This window comes from Arachis stenosperma, chromosome 1 (assembly GCF_014773155.1).
Source record: "Arachis stenosperma cultivar V10309 chromosome 1, arast.V10309.gnm1.PFL2, whole genome shotgun sequence".
Classification (NCBI taxonomy): Eukaryota; Viridiplantae; Streptophyta; class Magnoliopsida; order Fabales; family Fabaceae; genus Arachis; species Arachis stenosperma.
The window spans coordinates 7,682,565-7,701,353 of NC_080377.1; the positions used below are offsets into that span (position 1 = coordinate 7,682,565).

General features: G+C 30.8%; 2 protein-coding genes across 2 annotated transcripts; one reads left to right on the forward strand and one right to left on the reverse strand.

Annotated features, from left to right (window-relative positions):
- Nucleotides 1-9,029: 9,029 nt before the first annotated feature.
- LOC130946613 (acylamino-acid-releasing enzyme-like) lies at nucleotides 9,030-14,432 on the reverse strand. Its single transcript, XM_057875416.1, has 17 exons — nucleotides 14,217-14,432; nucleotides 13,995-14,135; nucleotides 13,588-13,894; nucleotides 13,233-13,463; nucleotides 12,923-13,141; nucleotides 12,769-12,837; nucleotides 12,470-12,608; nucleotides 12,200-12,351; nucleotides 12,063-12,145; nucleotides 11,839-11,960; nucleotides 11,689-11,767; nucleotides 11,371-11,539; nucleotides 10,838-10,898; nucleotides 10,273-10,593; nucleotides 9,905-9,973; nucleotides 9,581-9,657; nucleotides 9,030-9,431 (listed from the first exon to the last, which is right to left on the reverse strand). The coding sequence occupies exons 2-17, from the start codon at nucleotides 14,125-14,127 to the stop codon at nucleotides 9,347-9,349; spliced, it is 2,316 nt and encodes a 771-aa protein (XP_057731399.1). The 5' UTR covers nucleotides 14,128-14,135; nucleotides 14,217-14,432; the 3' UTR covers nucleotides 9,030-9,346.
- A 1,944-nt stretch (nucleotides 14,433-16,376) lies between these two features.
- On the forward strand, nucleotides 16,377-18,230 carry LOC130962785 (photosynthetic NDH subunit of subcomplex B 5, chloroplastic). The gene is made up of 4 exons (XM_057888954.1): nucleotides 16,377-16,785; nucleotides 16,858-16,920; nucleotides 17,079-17,137; nucleotides 17,211-18,230. The coding sequence occupies exons 1-4, from the start codon at nucleotides 16,500-16,502 to the stop codon at nucleotides 17,436-17,438; spliced, it is 636 nt and encodes a 211-aa protein (XP_057744937.1). The 5' UTR covers nucleotides 16,377-16,499; the 3' UTR covers nucleotides 17,439-18,230.
- Nucleotides 18,231-18,789: the final 559 nt, after the last annotated feature.

Sequence of the window (18,789 nt, forward strand, 5' to 3'; positions counted from 1 at the left end):
AGACAAGGTTCGTAACTCACTGACACTAAAGATATTTACAAATTTGATTAATTAATATTAATAAACGGTTACTAACCATTTAGTACCATTTGACTAAAGGGACACAACCTTCTAAAAATTGTGTATATTCAAAACATTGTATCTATTGGTTAAAGGGACACAATTCTTTAAGAATTGTGTATGCTCAAAATATTGTATCTATTGACAATAGAAAAGACACAACTATTTGTGTACGTAACAAATTATAATTTCTACGTGCAATATGTATAAATAAGTCTTTGTCCACTATTTCAAACATATATAAGTACTAAGTGTACATTTTACTTAACAATTAAGAGATTTTCTTTGTTTAAGAGAGTTGAGAATTTCTTACTATTACTAATTAAGAAATTCTTAGGTTTCATTGTATCTTGAGAAAGTATTGTCATCAATCATATAACAACTAAGTGTGGGGACAAATATCTCTTTAAAAAAAGTGATCTAATTGTGCCTTTGAAACCATCTTCATATACCCAACAATTTTAGAGAGATATTACTTGAAGATGGCACAAGATCAAAACACCATGTTTAAGGTCATGAATAAAGAGTTTGTCAAGTTAGATCGCTTTGATGGAATGAACTTCAACCGTTGGAAGGACAAAATGATGTTTCTTTTTTCAATTCTCACTCTTGCATATGTGATTGACCCAAAGACTACACCAATTACTGATGCCGCTGAAAATTTCACACCGGAAGAAAAAGAAAAAAATTGTTCAATTGGAAAAGAAACATGATGAAGATACTTTTGCATGTCGAGGTTATATTCTCAATACTTTATCCGACCGACTCTATATATGATCTCTATGTGTCAATTCAATTACCATTGGAGATTTGGAAATCTTTGGAAGAAAAGTACAATACTGAACGACAAGAAACAAATAAGTTTATTATGATGAAATATTTTAAATTTATTATGAATGATACTATGCCTGTTATGGATCAAATTCATGAATTACAAATCTTTGTAAGTAGACTTCGTGATCTACAAGTGGTGATCCCTAAATCATTACAAGTTGGAGCAATTATTTTAAAATTGCCTTCATCATGAAACGGTTATAGGAAGAAACTTTTACATCTTGGTGAGGACTTCACAATTGAGAAATTACTAAGACATATACGTATAGAGGAGGAAACTCGAAAACGTGATGTTGTGTATCTCTCTCAAAGTTCTAAAGTGAATCATATTGGTGAAGACAAAACAAATAAGAAGAAAAGAAAGTTTTCAAAAGATTAAAAACAAGGCAAGAAGAGACAAAGAGAGTGTTATCATTGTCACAAGAAATGATATTACATCAAAAAATATAAACTTCTGAAAAAGAAAGTTTCACTACAAGAAAAACACCCATTCAGGTACACTTGAAAAGTGTAGCCAAAAGTGAAAAAAATGATGTCTTAGGCTACGGCTACACTTTTTGGGCTATGGCTACGCTTTTTGTGGTGATTCCTCTTCGGCCGTTGCCTATTCTCAAAGGCTACGCTTTTCAACACCAAGGACTACGCTTTTGGCGTTTGGGAATAGGCTACGCTTTTCAAGTGATGCTGTCCAGGACCAAAAGCTACGCTTTTCAGCTTCCATTTTTACCAGAATAGGCTACGCTTTTCAACGCTACTGCATCACTTGTAAAACGTAGCCGCATTGTATATTATAGCTACTCTATATAAGTGTAGCCCTAGGTCTTTTTTTTTAATTTTTTGTATAACCATAGCTACTCTATATAAGTGTAGCCTTAGGTCCTTCATTGTTTTTTTTAATTTTCTATATGTATATAATATTCTAATAATTTTTTATACAACATAATATTTAATAATATTATTACATATATAATTTTACATTTTTAATTAAATGAGTTAAATACTATAAAATAAAATTAAACACATAATTATACTAAATAATTTTTTTAAATAATAAAAATCATCTTTACACAATTCAAAGACATAATCTTAAGAAGAGATAATTTAAGTCACATGAAACTTGCATCACATATCAATTAGAATGCAAAGTTTGTCCTCTATATCCGAAAAGAACTTAACAAACAAAAAATTATTAATCTTTTAATCTCAGCGTAATGACTAAAAGATATTCTGAAGCACCTTCAAATTCTTCTCAAACACATCTTTTTCATGCTGATCTTCATCACCATCAAAAAAACTCTTGGCCTTAACAATTATATCAGTGTTCATTCCCTTGTTCATTCCCAGCAAGAACTAATTTCCAACCAGTTACTACCCTGCTTATAGCGGTAGATTATCATAATTCAAAAAGAGAACCATGTAAGGATTTTGCATACTGATTCACCACCATACGCAATCAATACAAGATTATATTGAAGAAAATGACCGGGCTACTTACAAATATTATTTTGACCATTCTCGCGACACATGAAGAAAACAAAATCATAGAACCGAATGAATTCTGAAAAGTCTGCTTGGCAAGAGCAACAAATGAAGCACATGTTCCAATTGCAAGTATCAGATTAAAGATTAAAAATACAAGAAAATAAACTTGTTGCTTTTCTACTATTCTCATTAAAGTTGAATGCTAAATTCACAAAATCATGCCAATCAGCTTAATTTCAAGTGCAAAAGGAAAAAACGGCGTTGTCTCAAAGAGTAAAGTGAGAATCATCAACCTAAATTATAAAATTAAAAATGAATTGAGACAGATATATCAATTTTGCACCAATATTCCAAATGCAAAAGGAAAAACCATAAAGTAAATAAAACTGTTTTCTTTCCACTGTTATTTAATCATGTCACTCAATCAAACACAACACAACAAAATAAAACAAAATTTTTTTTGGGGGTACCAATAATGGTAGGAAAAACCATGGAAGTTGGAAAACAACATAACTAAGGGTAAATTAAATAAACAAAGAAAGAAAAGAAAAGAACATTGCTCACAAAAGCTAAACAGAATTGATGGTGTATTATTGAAAAGATATATGTATAGTTAACTAGTCTAGCCATTTAAAAAATAAATAAAAAACAATCTTTTTAAATGAAAGCTAAGAATCCCAATTCTAGAGTCCTAGATTGCATTGAAGCCATGTGAAAAATTGGTCAATTACCTTGATAAAGGACATCATCATCAACATCATCATCTGCTTGAAAGTTATTAGTTTTGCACTTGATATTCAACCACTTATTGACCAATGTCTTGGGCCATGAAAGCTTCACTAAATAAAGGAGAGTAAGCAATTTATTAACCAAAGATGGAAGTTCAGAAGAAACAGAATAAAAGGGCTATAAAAAGCTCACCTTATCCAAATTATCAATGTGAAGAGAACCAGGAGAACTTGTTTGATTACTTACTTTAACTGAGATAAAAGCTGAATCTGAATTATATATCAGCAAAAAAACCACAAGAGAAGGGCAGGTCAAAAAAGTCTATACTTGTTAACAAGAATTTAGAAACAAGTTAATCAGATTTATATTTTGTAACTCATAAACATAGATATATCTAACTGATTTGGATATATATGTGCATTGTGTATTGTGTATTGTGTCTCTGCCAGTGCAAATATTCCCTTTACTTAGTAGCAAAATACTAGTTAGTTTTGAACTGACATACTACAAAAACAGCAGCTATTGCATAAACTAGTGCCCCAATGAATGAGGCTGCTACCATGACCTATAGGTCACAGGATAAGTTAGTTGCTTTTGATCTCTATTAATCTTACCGAATCCTTGATAATACTGTTTAGAATTTGATGCTTAATCTCTTCCTTTTACCAAAGAGGAACATGCAGAGACATCCTTAAATTTCGGCCCAGCATTCTGAAGTAGTAGGACACAGAGAACCTGAAACAATTCTAAATGTAAACTAATCTGATATATTTAGTAAATTAGTAGTAATACATCTAGATACCTACACACACACACACACACACAAAGCTACCTCCAAAATGGGAGCTGAAGCAGGATACTCAGGCAAATGAAGCAAGATGCAAAATCAAAAAGCAAATTCAAACGAAGCAAGCAACATAAACGCAAAAAATTAACTTTAATTCCTATCATGTACTATGCATACAGTAAAATAAAAATGTTCACTCAAACAGAATTCAGAGTAGATTCATAAGATAATAAGCCTGCTCATTAAATTAAATAAATAAGATACAATACCACGGTATCTATTTGATTGATCACTTACTTTTTCTCTTCTCAACTTGTTGGTTTTTTATTATTCTCATTAAAGCTGAATGTAAAATTCACAAAATCATACCAATCAGCTTAATTTCAAGTGCAAAAGGGGAAAACGGCATTGCTTCAAACAGAAAAATGAGAATTATCAACCTAAATTGTAAATTAAAAATGAATTGAGACAGATATATCAATTTGCCACCAATATCACCAATGCAATTGATGGACCAAACATGAATCCCCTGGCTTAATCTATTTTTGGCGAATCAGTACCCAAAAAAGAACCTATAACCCTAAAACCCCCAAATTAAATTTCTTTTTAAATAAATTTCTAGTCACTTCTAGAGTTAGCTATTTATGATTTTGGTCTATGTCAAATTTTTCTTATGGATTTGATCTAATTTCCTAAATACAAGTGAAATCAGTCCCTCTCATCATCTTAAATATAAATCAACTTCGTACTTAGGAGTTATGATTTGAAATATAAGTACTTATCTGTATGTGAAACTATAATAGTGACTAATTTTACTTAATTTTGATAACACTGAACTATCCTCCACACTCATCAAGCTGACCGATATTCTTAAACAAAGTTCAAAATCGAAAGAAATCTTAATTTCACAACCTCAACAATTAGATCAATCATAGCACACAAACTTCAAATCAACTAACACTAAATTTACCAGCTTCAAACAACTAGATCAACCATAAAATTTTAGCAACAACTCACAGTAAACCCTGGGGTGCAACACTAACAGAATGAAACCCCCAAATTCACTAGTTTTACTGCACCGCAACATTAGCATGCATGTTCATCAATTCACGAGTTCACAAGATTTTGTACCAAACCCCCAAATTGCAACCCTAAAATCGGAAATGAAGGTGAATACACACCTTCTTGACAATGGTAAGCGACTGATGAGAGGCTTTCAGTTGAGCCAGAGTCTTCCTGATGTGAGCGCGCAGCGAAGAGAAGCAACAATGAAGATGAGTGACGGCGTGGTGAGTGGTGAGTGATGAAGATGAGTGAGTGGTGGCGACGGTGAGGGTTGTGCGCGACAAGGTTGGCGAAGGTGAGATGCGCAGAGATGACGATGGTGAGGGCGAACATGAGTACGGGTTTCTTCGCGATGGTGCAGTGAGAGGGTTTCTTCGCGATTGTGCAGTGAAAGGGTTTCTGCGTGATGGTGGGTGGTCAGTGGCGATGGTGAGTGTGGTGAGAGGGTTTCTTCACGGGTCAGTGCAAGGATGAAGGGGCTTTGGAGGGGAGTGATGACCTAGAAGGAGGGAATTGACAAAATTTTCGCTAAGTGTAGGTTTCCTTTCGTGTAAAAGAGGAAAAAAAGTTACCAAGTGATAAGTATTTTGCTCTGGATACATTAGGCATCACTTTTTAAGTGCACCCAAAACTTAAAAAATAGGTTACCCTTTAAAAGCGTCTTCTTTGATACGAAAAGTGAACCTATAGATATCAACTAAGTGATTTCTATAATACCTAAGGCTACGCTTTTTAAATGATGTCGCATTTGTGTATCCTTTTCTCTTACAAAAAGGCAACACAAGGCTACGCTTTTCAAATGTAGCTTAAAAAAAAGTGTGGCTGAATGGGTATTTTTCTTGTATTGTTTCAAAGATCAACTTAGTGGAAGACAAGGATCTAATTGCTATGTTTATAGAAAAAGTACAAAATATGCATATTGGCATGGTTATAGAACTCAACATAGCAACACTGGAAAATCACTTGAGTGGTGGTTAGATTTTGGGGCTGTTGTTCAGGGTTGTAATGATCGCAATCAATTCAAAACATATGAAAAAGTGAACAATAGAGAAGTCTTGATGGGCAATGACAACTTAACCAATGTTTGTGGTTAAAGAATTGTGGAATTGAATTTTACATCTGGAAAGAAATTAAGTTTAATAAATGTACTTCATGTTCCGGATTTGAGAAAAAATTTAGTTTCTGCTAGTCTCTTGTGTAAGAAAGGATTTAAAGTTGTAATGGAATCGATAAAGTAATCTTGCTTAATAATAAGGGCAAATCACTATATTAAACCAAGAGAAGAAAAAATTTACACAAATAAGCCAAATAAAAATCTACTACATGAATCTACCAATAGCCATTTTTATATATTTCGAATCTACTCAATTCGATCTCCATTTACATATAATTCGAATCATATTGATTCGAATGATACACACACTAATTCGAATCAACCTGATTCAAATTATACACATACAGTAATTCGAATCAGGATGATTCGAATTATACCCTGATTTATTAAAAAAATTAATAATTTATTAAAAAATTTATTAAAAAAAATAATAATTTAAAAATTAAAAATATATATTTTATTTCATGCATTAAAAAAAGCTAACAAAATATTTAATTACGAGACTTCTTTAAAATATTAATGAGTTATCAATTCGAATTCCATACAATATACTTTTGTCCATTTTTAATAGCTCATAAATATTTTTTAATAAATTTTTTTAATAAATTTATTTAAATTATACTACAAAAAATATTTTATTCTATGCAAAACAATTTAAAAAAAATGGCTTAAAAAATGTTAGGAGTACTATAAAAATTTGTAATATTCTAATGACTTAGGTAAATACATGCATGTACTCAAATTTTAAATAAAGTACTCTACATAGTCAATAATAATTTAGAAATTAAAAAAAATATTTTATTCCATACAAAACAATTAAAAAATATATTTTATTTATTTTTTCACACATATTTTCTGTCATTATATTGCCATTGGAATCCTCATATATTTCTAATTTCTCAACCTAACCTTCACAAATTCTAACACAATCTTCATATAATTTTACTTGAGATATGTGTCTCATTTTTTGTGATTTGTATAAGTGAGTCAATATATATAAATGGGTAATAGACGTATCAGTACAAGCTTTATTATTGACTAATGATAACTTTATTTATATTAATATAGAGAGTAAATCAAATAAATATTTAAATTATTGGTCTCTAAAATTTGAAAAAAATATTATTTTTTATTATAAATATGTTTATTATAATTTTTTTAATTTTTAAAAGCTGTTTTACCAAACACAATTATAGTACTTGTACTTATTAAAAGCTATTTTTAATGTGATTTTACCAAACGCAAGTGCTGTAGCTTTTAAAAAGTAGTCTTTTAAAAGACAACTTTCATGAGCTACTCTTAAAAAGTAAAAGCTTTACCAAATCAAGCCTTATTCAAATTATACGGTGAGCAATTCGAGTTTTATACAATACTCTTCTGCCTATTCTTGATAGTTCATTAATATTTTTTAATAAATTTATTTAAATTATACCACAAAAAAATATTTTATTGTATGCAAAATAATTTAAAAAACATTTTTAAGTCATTTTTTAAAATTATTTTGCATAGAATAAAATATTTTTTGTAGTATAATTTAAATAAATTTATTAAAAAAATTTATTAGAATTTGTTACGAAAAGGGAGTAATTCGAATCAATATGATTGGAACTTCCCTTTGTCACGTGATGCATGTAATTCGAATTGACTAAATTCGAATTATGGTTGTCTAATTCGACCCTATTTGATTCGAACTACTTGTATGCTTGGGTTGGTCATAATTCGATCTAGGTTGATTCGAATTATGAAGAAATATAATTCGAATTACATTATAGTGTACTCTGGTTGATTGATGAATGAGATTCTTGTTTGGCTGATTTGCGTAATATCAATCTCCCCTTGGCATATATGTGTTTTTTACCCTAATAATAATGTATTTATAGGAAAAGAATATTGTATTGAAGACATGTTTAAACTTAGTATCAATAAAGTGAATGTTTCTTTGTATGTTATTGATTCTTGTGATTTATGACATAGTAGATTAGCACACTTAAATTACAAATCAATTGAATATATGCATAAAAATAACTATATTTATCTCAATAACAAGGATTTTAACAGGAAATGTGATATTTACATACAATCTAAAATTACTAAAATTTTTTTTCCTAAAATTGAAAGAGATACACATTTATTAGAATTGATTCATAGTGATATTTGTAAATTAAATGGCAATATTACTAGAGAAGAAAAAAGATATTTTATAACTTTTATTGATGATTGTTCTAGATTTATTTATGTGTATTTACTTAGAAAAAAAGATGAAGCTTTTGAAAAGTTTAAGAAATATAACATGGAAGTAGAAAATATGCATGATAAGAAAATAAAAGTTCTTCGTAGTGATCGAGGTAGAGAATATTTTTCTAATGAATTTGATAACTTTTATGAATTACATGGTATTGTGTATAAATCTTCCGCTCCATATACTCCGCAACAAAATGGTTTGGCAAAAAAAAAAAATGGACCTTAGCAGATATAGTTAATTCAATGTTATTAAATGCAAAATTGCTTTTGTTGTGCGATGAAACATTATTGATATCATGTTATATTCATAATAGGATATCATCAAGACATAGAAATGTTTTTCCTTATGAAATTTGAAAAGAAAGAAAACCTAATTTGAACTATCTAAAAGTGTGGGGTGTTTAGCCTTTTATCAAGATCCTGATCAAAAGAGAATCAAATTGAAGCCAAGAGCCATAAAAAATACTTTTATAGGATATGCTCAAAATTCTAAAGTATAATATTATACTTTCTGTCTAATATAGTTGTTGAATCAAGAGAGGTAGAATTTATTGAAAATAAATTTATCAATGATTCAACTTCTCGTTCAAAATATTCCCAAAATAATACTAACATTTACAAGAATAAATAATCAAAATAATAAACGTCTAAATGATAAATAATTGATTGAACTAAGGAAGAGTTTGAAAGTAAGAAAAAAAGAGTTTGGGTCCAAATTTTATTTTTTCTCATGCTATCACTTTTTTAGTAGAAAGAACTAGGAATTCTATGACAAATAAGTTTCTTATTGTGATGAACATAGAGGGTGATCCTCAATCATTCAAAAAGCCTATAACTTCAAAAAACCTTTTAAAAAGAAGCAACAAATGATGAAATAGACTCAATATTGTCAAATAATATTTGAGTCTTAGTTGATTTACTTGCAGGATCAAAACAGCCGTTCATCAAAACAGCATTACATGTGAATTGCCATCATCAAAACTAGCATTACATTTGAATTGCCATCATCAAAACAGCCGTTCTCTTCACTGTTGTCAAGTGTGATCCTTTCCTTGCAATTTGCAATACTTGTTGAACCACACCGCAATGTTAAGGAAGCATTCGAACTCAGATTGTGGTCTGAAAAGAAACATAACATAAACAAGATAAGATGGTTAACCATGATAGTGATTTCATCGCATTCCAAATCAAAAGTTTATGTCATGAACCTTCTATTCCAAAATCTTAAAGCTAATAAATAAACACACATGAATGATTTATCAGTGTACCTTTGGAGTCCATGGACATCGTTTGGGAACATAATGGTTTTGACGTCGACTCCTTTCTCCTTTAAAGCCCTAGCATACTATCAAAGACATTTATTTGAACATCATTATTATTAGTTAGATATTAATACCAATCATGCTAAGTGTATACCAAAATCAACTACCAGTAATATACATTTAAAAATGAGTTAAATTATACACAAATATATAATAACTAATTTGGTAACTGATTTTTTGGTATGCGTATAGCATTTTTGTATTAACACATATAGTTCCAATTTGACTAAGCTCAATGATAAGGCACAACCAAATCACTTAATTAGTTACCTGCAATCCATCATAAATTGGAACACGTACATCTTTAGCACCTAATAAGAAAAGTGTTGGTGCTTTTACCTGCACTTACAATTTAATTTATCAAATTACAACCTAGAAAATATTATATCAGCTTCATGCTTCAACTTGCTTTCTTTACTAGGGGTCTACGAAAACATATACTAACACGAACACTGGACACGGTGTATATGTGCATATTCAAGATTGAGAAACATTATATATATATATATTGACTAAGTATTGGCCAAAAATAATAAATTTTGTTGGTTCGCATGTCGGACATGCGAACACCTTGGTGTGTCCATGCTCCTAGGTGGTAGTGCAATAAGAAATGTGTGTCCTGTTCAATGTGTACAAACCTTAGAGAGGTGTGAAATAGGAGACTTGTTGTAAAAGAGAGTCAAGTGTTGTGGAGAAGGTGCTTGTGTGAAGCTATGTTTGGAGTTGGTTCCAAAAGCCTCTACATAGCACCAGTCAGGGATGTCAGTTGTGCCAACCATGAGTGCAAGGTTGCAAACAGGGTTGATAGCGGCTGCGGCCACAAACTTGTCCGGTGACTGGCCGATCAAGTGGGTTGTCAAGAAGCCACCATGTGAGATACCCATCACTGTTATCTTGGATGGACTAGCAACTCCCAACTTGATCACTTCATCTATTGCAGACAAAACATCATTCACATCCTACACTTGCACCATTCATAAAAATATATCAAGAAAAATATAACACTTGCCTTCCCCCATACAAGTTTAATTTTTTAAATATATAAAGGTGAATACTCACATGCAATTGTCTTCATGTAAAGTTAATAAACAAGAATTGTAAGATAATTTAACAGGTTTGACTAAATTGTCATTTAACGGTTTTTAACTATCAACTTTAAACGAGGACAACTGTACGTGAGTTTCTACAGTACATAACAAATACCTGACACCCAACTTTCCCTGGAAGAGATTGTAATGCTTCCTCGCCAAATCCTAATGAACCTCTGAAGAATGAAGCAACAACATATAAGAATCTTAAAATACACAAATTAGTATGCATTTCTTTGTTCCTATTTAGTTTTGATCAAAGACCCTTTAGTTGTGTTTCAGGAAATAGAGACATATATCTTCTGTTCTTAGTTTCAGGAAATACATGAAATTTGTGTTCCTAAGACAAAAATTGTGTCTCTATCTTTGTGAATTCTGTCTCAGAGATAGTATCCAAACCAATAGAACAGAAGCTAAATTATCACCAACTTCTAAACCATATTGCTAACGCAGAATCTTTTGACAGGTTTCCACATTCTGGCAAAGAGACTTGTATGTGTGTCTCTGTTACCAATGACAGAATCTGTTTATGATTCTTGATCAAACAGTTAGTTTGATTGGAATACCAAAGAACTCAATCAAACTCGGCACAAGTTTAGCAATATTGGCAACAAATAATGCTTAGAAATTCAGTACTTTGTTGCTTACCTGTAATTTACAATCAGCAAGCTGTATCCAACTGAAGATAGAAATGCCCAAGACTTTGAAAAGCAAGACAAAGAGACATCATGTGGCCCTCCATGAAGGATCACAATTAGTGGATCATTTTTCTTGGATTTAGATGACACAAATATGGCTTCAAAAGGATTACTAGCACCTGAAATTGAAATACTACTACTAATAATAAATGGACAGATACAATAAGGTCAAATCCAAACCTTTATAAGAGCTTGAATTTGACAACATAAATTAAGACATTGAAGTAAAAAATGTATCTATGTAAGAACCAAAGTAACTTAAAAATACCTTTTGCTATGCCTTGGCAAGCCTCCTTGATTGGGATCTTCAGTATACTGCACTTGAGAGAAAACAACGACGACCTAACCTGCAGCAAATATCCGGCGAGTCATTTGACTAATTTCTAAACAGATGGAATTTATATGTCTGTGATTCGACCTTGTCGGAGCATCTGAACATGGGACTGCTTATATCTGACCAACTCCATGGAATACTTTCCTTTGATTTCTCAGTGAACGTTCCGTACTTGATTTGAGGAACATCAACCGGGCTGCTGCAAACTGCAAAAAGATTGACAAAGGAAAAAAAAAAGGATATATATTACTACTTGATTCTCTACTTTAAAAGGCCAAATTATTGATAACTTGAGCATTTGTTGTTACTGGCAATGATGTTGTTCCCATCCAGTGTAAGAAGGTTCCAAGAGAAACTAGGATCTGCTGGGCTGATATGTGCAACTTCCCCACTATAACATGATGAACATTATTTGAACATTATTTTAGTTTTGTCATATGCTTGCCTCAACACATTCACTAAGAGTAGAACTTCACTGCTGTGCCAGATAGATGATATGATCATAGTAGAGTTGTCAAGAAGCCAAGGATTATCATGGATAATTGTACAATAAAGCCCGGGGAAGCAACCTTCCTCGGCGCTTGTCACAACTGGAAGCTTCAAAATTTAGAGGAAATAGCAGTTATTAACTGATGGTGACAATACAAGGACTTGAGTTATGAAGTAGCATTTCAGAAGGCTATTATAAACTGCACACAGAAGAAGAAGAGCTTACAATATCATAAATTTTGGCAGATTGGTGCAGTTTTCCATCGGTTGACCAATCAATTCTATGTAGTGAGTTTGTAGCATTGTGCACTCCTGAATCCACAGCACTTTTTGCAGATAAAAACACAAGGAATTTTCCATTTGGGCTGGTCGAAATTCCAAAATGATCGTCACAGTTTTAGGCACCTACCTTCTCCATAATTGAGATAGTTTCATAAACTAGTAAAATTTGCTCCATTCACTTTGAATGTTGAGCCTTATTCAATTATCAAAAAGAAAAAAAGAAGAAAAAACAAACATACATACCTGAATCTTGGAAAGAGGGCACTGCTTATGGTTCGAGTAAGGTTCAGTATATACCATTCTTGAGTTGAGCTACATGAAAAGAAATATGTACTATGTATCTAAAAGGATTTAAAAGAGGGAGAATTTAGAAGATTATATTACTAAACTGACTTACTTGAGCTCTTGTTCATTAGATTTTGAGTCATGATGGGGTGCTCTAACTGCATATAATGCACAAGGCCTGTTAGAGCAGTACTTCATACCAAGCTTTCTTTTCTCACCTGACCACCCAACAAAAACAAGATATTGTTCCGAGCCATCGTGGAATGGCGCCCACACAACTTGGCCAACACTCAAAGATCTGTCAATTCCTTTAACAGCTTGTACCTCTCCACTGTCACAGTACTAATTCAACTAAGAACTACACCTTAAGCTAAAAAATCATCCGAAATCGATGTGCAAAAAAGAAAAGAACAAAACAAAACCTGCTGATGTTTATAACAAAAAGTGCAGGCCTTCTCTTTCCAGCATATGTTTCTCCCCAATCTTCCTCCAAGTCCCCTTGGCCTTTCCATGTACCACAATTCTTGTCGGCCGGCACGCAACCACCACCTTTCTTGTAGCCTGCATCCCTAAATTCCGGCTTTGAAAGAGAGGGTTCTTCTGCTACATAAGCTACAAATGTCTCATCCAAGTTCCAAGAGACTCCCTCAAACCTAAATCATAACAGAAAGGAATGATTCCTGTATGAAGCTAATTGCTATCTCTAGTAAAAGTGCCTCTACATTTCTATTCTACTGCTACAAAATTGCAAAAGAGGATGAAAAATCAAAGATTTACCATCTATCATTGTAGACTGAGCCATGCAGAGATTGGGGGATATGGAAATCCTTCTCCATTCGAGACAGACTCCAAATTTCAAAGCGGCAAGGCGATTCGTCATCCTTGGGATTCCAAATTAGCAATAGTTTAGAGCCAGAAGGTGATGGAATAATCAAGGAGACTCCAGAAATCTCTATTGGAAATGGAGCCCATAGAAAGTTAACAGAACTCTCAGATTCTTTAAAGATTTGGCATGATAGCATGAGTTTCTTGGTCTTATTTGCTACAAGATCAGGTTGATTAATATAAAACATTCCCTGCAATGCTGTTAATATTGTTGCTAATGTTAGAAGTGGGAGAATATGATTGTGAATGTCACAAGTTACAACAAAGAATCATAAAAGAAAAGATGGTTACTGCCTTACTGGTTGAATGAGAGTTAAAAAGCCAAGCCTTGTCAATATTGGGAATAGTTGTGAATTCTTGAAGCAAGTTAAAAAGGGAAACGTAGTTGACTTCCTCAGTGGCAGGGGTTGGAATTTGATTCTGCATATCCATGGCTAAAACTAACAGCAAACAGAATCATGAAAATGCTTCCTGTATCTGTATGCATGAGACAGAAAAGGAAAAGAAAGAGAAAGACTTACATGATTGGAGATTGAAGAAAGATTCTTAGACTAGTTAGCTCTGCTGAGTTCAGTTCGGTTAGTATTACAGTGTTGACTTTCACACTTCACTTCCATGCCTGCCTTGTTCTTTCACATGCCGCCGGCTGGGGACACCTCTAATTAATTAATTAATTGATTAATTATTCTTTCACAAGATCTCCCTGCTTAGCTTAACTAGTAAGCATGTATAACCGGTGTTCTTTTTGTTTTTTTATCAACATTACAACAGTTCGAGGATTAATTCATCGCAAATCACTGTATTTTAAAGTTTGTTGTTGACTATAGATTATTATATTCATAAAAATAAATTTAAATTTTTAATACTTAGATTAAGAACGAGTGAATTAACTACTCAAATAATTAAATTGATTTTTTGTCAATGATATTAACTAATAACAAATCTCTTACTTATATTTATGATTAAGTTTTTATTTGTATAATAATAAAGATGATTGGAATAAGCCTTTATTGTTTTTTATAAGCATTTAGGACCCATTTGAGAATCTTTAAAAGTAACTTTTTTGAACTCTTAACTTATAAAAAGTAGTAGTATTAATGTCTGATATAATTTTCAGGCGCCTGATTCAATGCTCCTAGAAGGTTTGGAGTATTAAAACTCTTCTTAAAGAGTTAAACAAAAGTTAACGTATTTGGAGTTTTAGTACTCCTTAATTAAGAAGAGAGAGAAGAATCATCATTTAATTATTAAGGAAAGAGAAAAGAATTAACATTAAATTCTATTTGGGTTAAATTTTTTGTTTTAATTTAAATTTATTTCATTTTTAAATTGATATTAAATTATTATAAAATTATGATAAAAATAAAAATTTAAAAGAATTAAAAAGATATAATACTCTTATTATTTTAATTTTTTTTATTTAAACAAACATATTCATATTATTTTAAAATTAATACGAATAAATTTATTTAAAATTTTTAAATTTTAAATAAATATATTCATCTTATTTTAAATAAATGTTTTCGTATTATTTTTTAAAGCGGTTAAACATGGTTTTTAAATATCTCAATAAAAAAGATAGATATATGTAATCTTTCAAATTAATAATATTAGAGTGTATATATAAGTACATAATATCTGAAAAGATTAATAAATCTTACCTAGAAAATATAGTTAGAGATATTTTTTGCTTAAGATAATAAAAATAATACGAATACGTTTATTTTTATTAAATTAAATTATTAATTTAAATTATATCTATCTAAATTTTAAATAAAAAATTTTAAAAATTTAAAATTCAAATATGTGAATAAAATTAGATTAATAAAAAAAATAAAATATACGAATACGATTCAAATTGTACAGAAATAGGAATAAATTTGTCGGTGAACAAATTCATTATTTTCAATGAACAAAAGAAGATAATATATTAACTAAACTTTATGAAATAAATTATCATTTTAAATAAATAATTAAAATAAATAAAATATAAAATTATTAATTAATTAGATTTTATTAACTAATTAAATAACTTATATACTAATAAAGCATATTAAATTTCTTATAATAATTATAATTATCATTTATTAAAAATATATTTTATAAGTTGTAATTAATATATTTGTAGTTTTTCAAAAAAAAGTATTAATTGTTTATTGATTTCATTAGTATGCATTAAATGTTAATCTAAATCAATGCAAAGTAAATTAAATTTTAAATTTTAATAGTGTTTTTTTTGTTAAAAGTATATAGAGTTTTAAAACTCCAAACATCAAGGGAGTATTGTAACATCCACCTAATTTTCAAAATCAAATTGCGACTTTTTAAGAAGTTATTTAGGAGTTTATAGAGAAGTTAAAAAAAATTACTTCTCTCCTAATAATACTACTTTTTATCACATTTCTATAAAATAAGTACTTTAAAACTAAAAACTCAAATATAAAATAACTTATTTATAAATTACTTTTGATATGAGCTTAAAATGAGCTTAATTAAACTGTTTACCAAACTGGACTTTAGTCTCTTTTTACTACTAATACTTCCCTTATAAATAAATAATACATTTTCAATTTTTATACTTTCACTAAAAATAAATAAATATAATTTACCAAGCAAAGATGAGGAATAATTTACGTTGAATTCTCATGTTTTAGTTGAAAGAATTTGGGTTTGACATAGTAAATCCAAATAAGAGAAAAGGGTTGGAGGAGAAGAGGAGAGAAGAGAAGATAAGGGATAAAAAAGCAGCATGAATGAATGAGATAAGAAGCAAGGAAGCAACGTGACCAACGAATCACAGTGACATGATGGCCCTTTGTTCCTCACTCTCACTTTCATCTCTTCCTCCATTCTCCAACCTCACTTCTTCTAAGTCCTCATCTCCCAACTTGCAAGCCATCTTCACAAAGAGCTCTTCAAGAAGAAGAAGAACAACTTTCTTGTTGAATGCTGGTTTTGCTGAGATTGAACCTGACCTCAATGAAGACCCTATAGACCAATTCCGCACTAATGGCATCAGCCCTGAAGAGTTCCAATATGGAATCTATGATGACCACCACACTTTCTATGAAGGAGAAGCAGAACTCAAAGGTATATATTTTTCTCTTTCAACATCTCAACAATCACAAACATCATCTTCCATTTACATCCATCCCTTTTCAGGAGTATTTTGGAGTGCCATTGCTGAAGAGATTGCAGCAGCAGAACCCCCCACAGGATTCCAAGGTACATCATACACTATTCAATTCATGTTTATGTAGGTTCTTTTTCATTCCATATGCATTATGCTGAAATTTCACTTGGGGTCAATAAGGCAATGATGAAATTCAAAATAATTTTAAAAAATTGGCTGATTCTTACTTATATATTGATATTGTATGCAGGGCTTATTTCATGGCTGTTCCCACCAGCTATTGCTGCCGGATTCTTCTTCAATGTTCCGGTAATAACGAAGAAGACTTCAACTATGAATGCTAAGTTTCATTCATTGATGAATGTTTGTTTGTTTATTTCAGGGGGAGTACTTATACATAGGAGCAGGTATATTTACAATCATATTCTGCATAATCGAGATGGATAAGCCGGATAAGCCTCACCACTTTGAACCTCAGATATATAATATGGAGAGGGGAGCTAGAGATAAGTTGATCAATGACTATAACACCATGGACATTTGGGATTTCAATGAGAAATATGGAGATCTTTGGGATTTTACTATCAAAAAGGATGATACAGGAAGATAGAGATAACAGATAATCATTCTAATATATTGAGGGTGAGGCTTGCCAACCCTTTTAATTTTGTTCTTCTCTCTTCACTATTTTATTTAATCAATAGGTTTGATTATGTATATATATTCCTTATTGTTATCTTATAAAAAATTTCGTAAAGGTCACTTTGGGTCTTGTAATTTGTAATTTGTAAATAATGCTTTTAATATGAAATAAATTCTCATAGTGGTCTCTGGATTCACAACTTTTACTATTTTAGCCTTTTAAATTCAAAAATTGTTATATTGATATCCAGCTCTAGGTACTATATTGGTCTTTAGACTCTTTTCAGTGTTGAGTCAATGAACAGAATATTAAGCTAGTTTTGACTTGTCACACTAAACATAGGACTAAATGACATCATTTTGTTTTCGCTCTTGAACAAGCATGCAAAAACGAAATTATTTTGGAGAATGAGAAGGAAAAAAAACGGTTTGTACATCATGTAAATTGTTATTCGTCTTCTCAATTTTGTCTTGTTTAACTACCAAAATGAAACGACGTCGTTTAGTCCTATGTCAAGCTTGACAAGTTAGAATCAGCTCAGCATTTCATTTGTTGACTCAATGCTAGAAAGGGTCTAAAAACAAATATGATCCTAGAATTGGATCTCGACAACCAATATAGTGAATTTTGAATTTATTAAAGGATTAAAATGGTGAACACTATGAATCTGAAGGACTACTTTGAGAATTTAATCTTTAATATGTTCATCATTTTTCTGTAAGAGAATGTTTGGTTTGAGTGTGTAAAAGTGGAATAAAACTTTACTAAAATGACTCTTAAGCAAAATTTATTCATATTTTCACTCTCTAACCAAACATACCATAACCGTAGAAGAATGGGAGAACTTAACTCAAGTTTATATTGTGGGATGACTGCTAAATTTGCTCACTTATTCATTATTCCAATTTCTAGTCCTTCCATCAAATGAATCTAAGTTTTATAAATGTGATATTTGAGAATAGATTACTAAAATGTGATGAATTTGATAGATTTAATTAAGATATTATTTTTAAGATATAAGTGTTAATTAGTTGTTTGAGAATTTTGACCTCAAATTAATTAGGTTCTGAAAAAAAATGAAGTACTAATTAAATTCTGTATGATAACAAAAAGTTTGAAGTCGAAATTCTTAAGAGACCTAACGAAACACTACATAGTAAATATAGTATTCTTTGTAAATTTTATTTAAAATTGAACTCTACACTTTTTTAAAAAAATATAATGCGTCTTTGGACATGGTACGTTTTTGTATTATTCATCTAGGCATTTTCCAAACATCACATTCTTATAACGTTTATTGCAATAATTAGTGTCTTTT

What these genes read in the sequence shown, in the direction of transcription:
- LOC130946613 (XM_057875416.1), bottom strand. Translation starts at nt 14,127, where the DNA reads ATGGATATGCAGAATCAAATTCCAACCCCTGCCACTGAGGAAGTCAAC. An exon ending in TTTGTTATAAACATCAGCAG is followed by an intron (nt 13,142 to 13,232) that starts GTTTTGTTTTGT and finishes GTACTGTGACAG; the next exon opens with TGGAGAGGTACAAGCTGTTA. An exon ending in TGGGAACAACATCATTGCCA is followed by an intron (nt 11,961 to 12,062) that starts GTAACAACAAAT and finishes ATCTTTTTGCAG; the next exon opens with TTTGCAGCAGCCCGGTTGAT.
- LOC130962785 (XM_057888954.1), top strand. Translation starts at nt 16,500, where the DNA reads ATGATGGCCCTTTGTTCCTCACTCTCACTTTCATCTCTTCCTCCATTC. An exon ending in ACCCCCCACAGGATTCCAAG is followed by an intron (nt 16,921 to 17,078) that starts GTACATCATACA and finishes TATTGTATGCAG; the next exon opens with GGCTTATTTCATGGCTGTTC. An exon ending in GATTCTTCTTCAATGTTCCG is followed by an intron (nt 17,138 to 17,210) that starts GTAATAACGAAG and finishes TGTTTATTTCAG; the next exon opens with GGGGAGTACTTATACATAGG.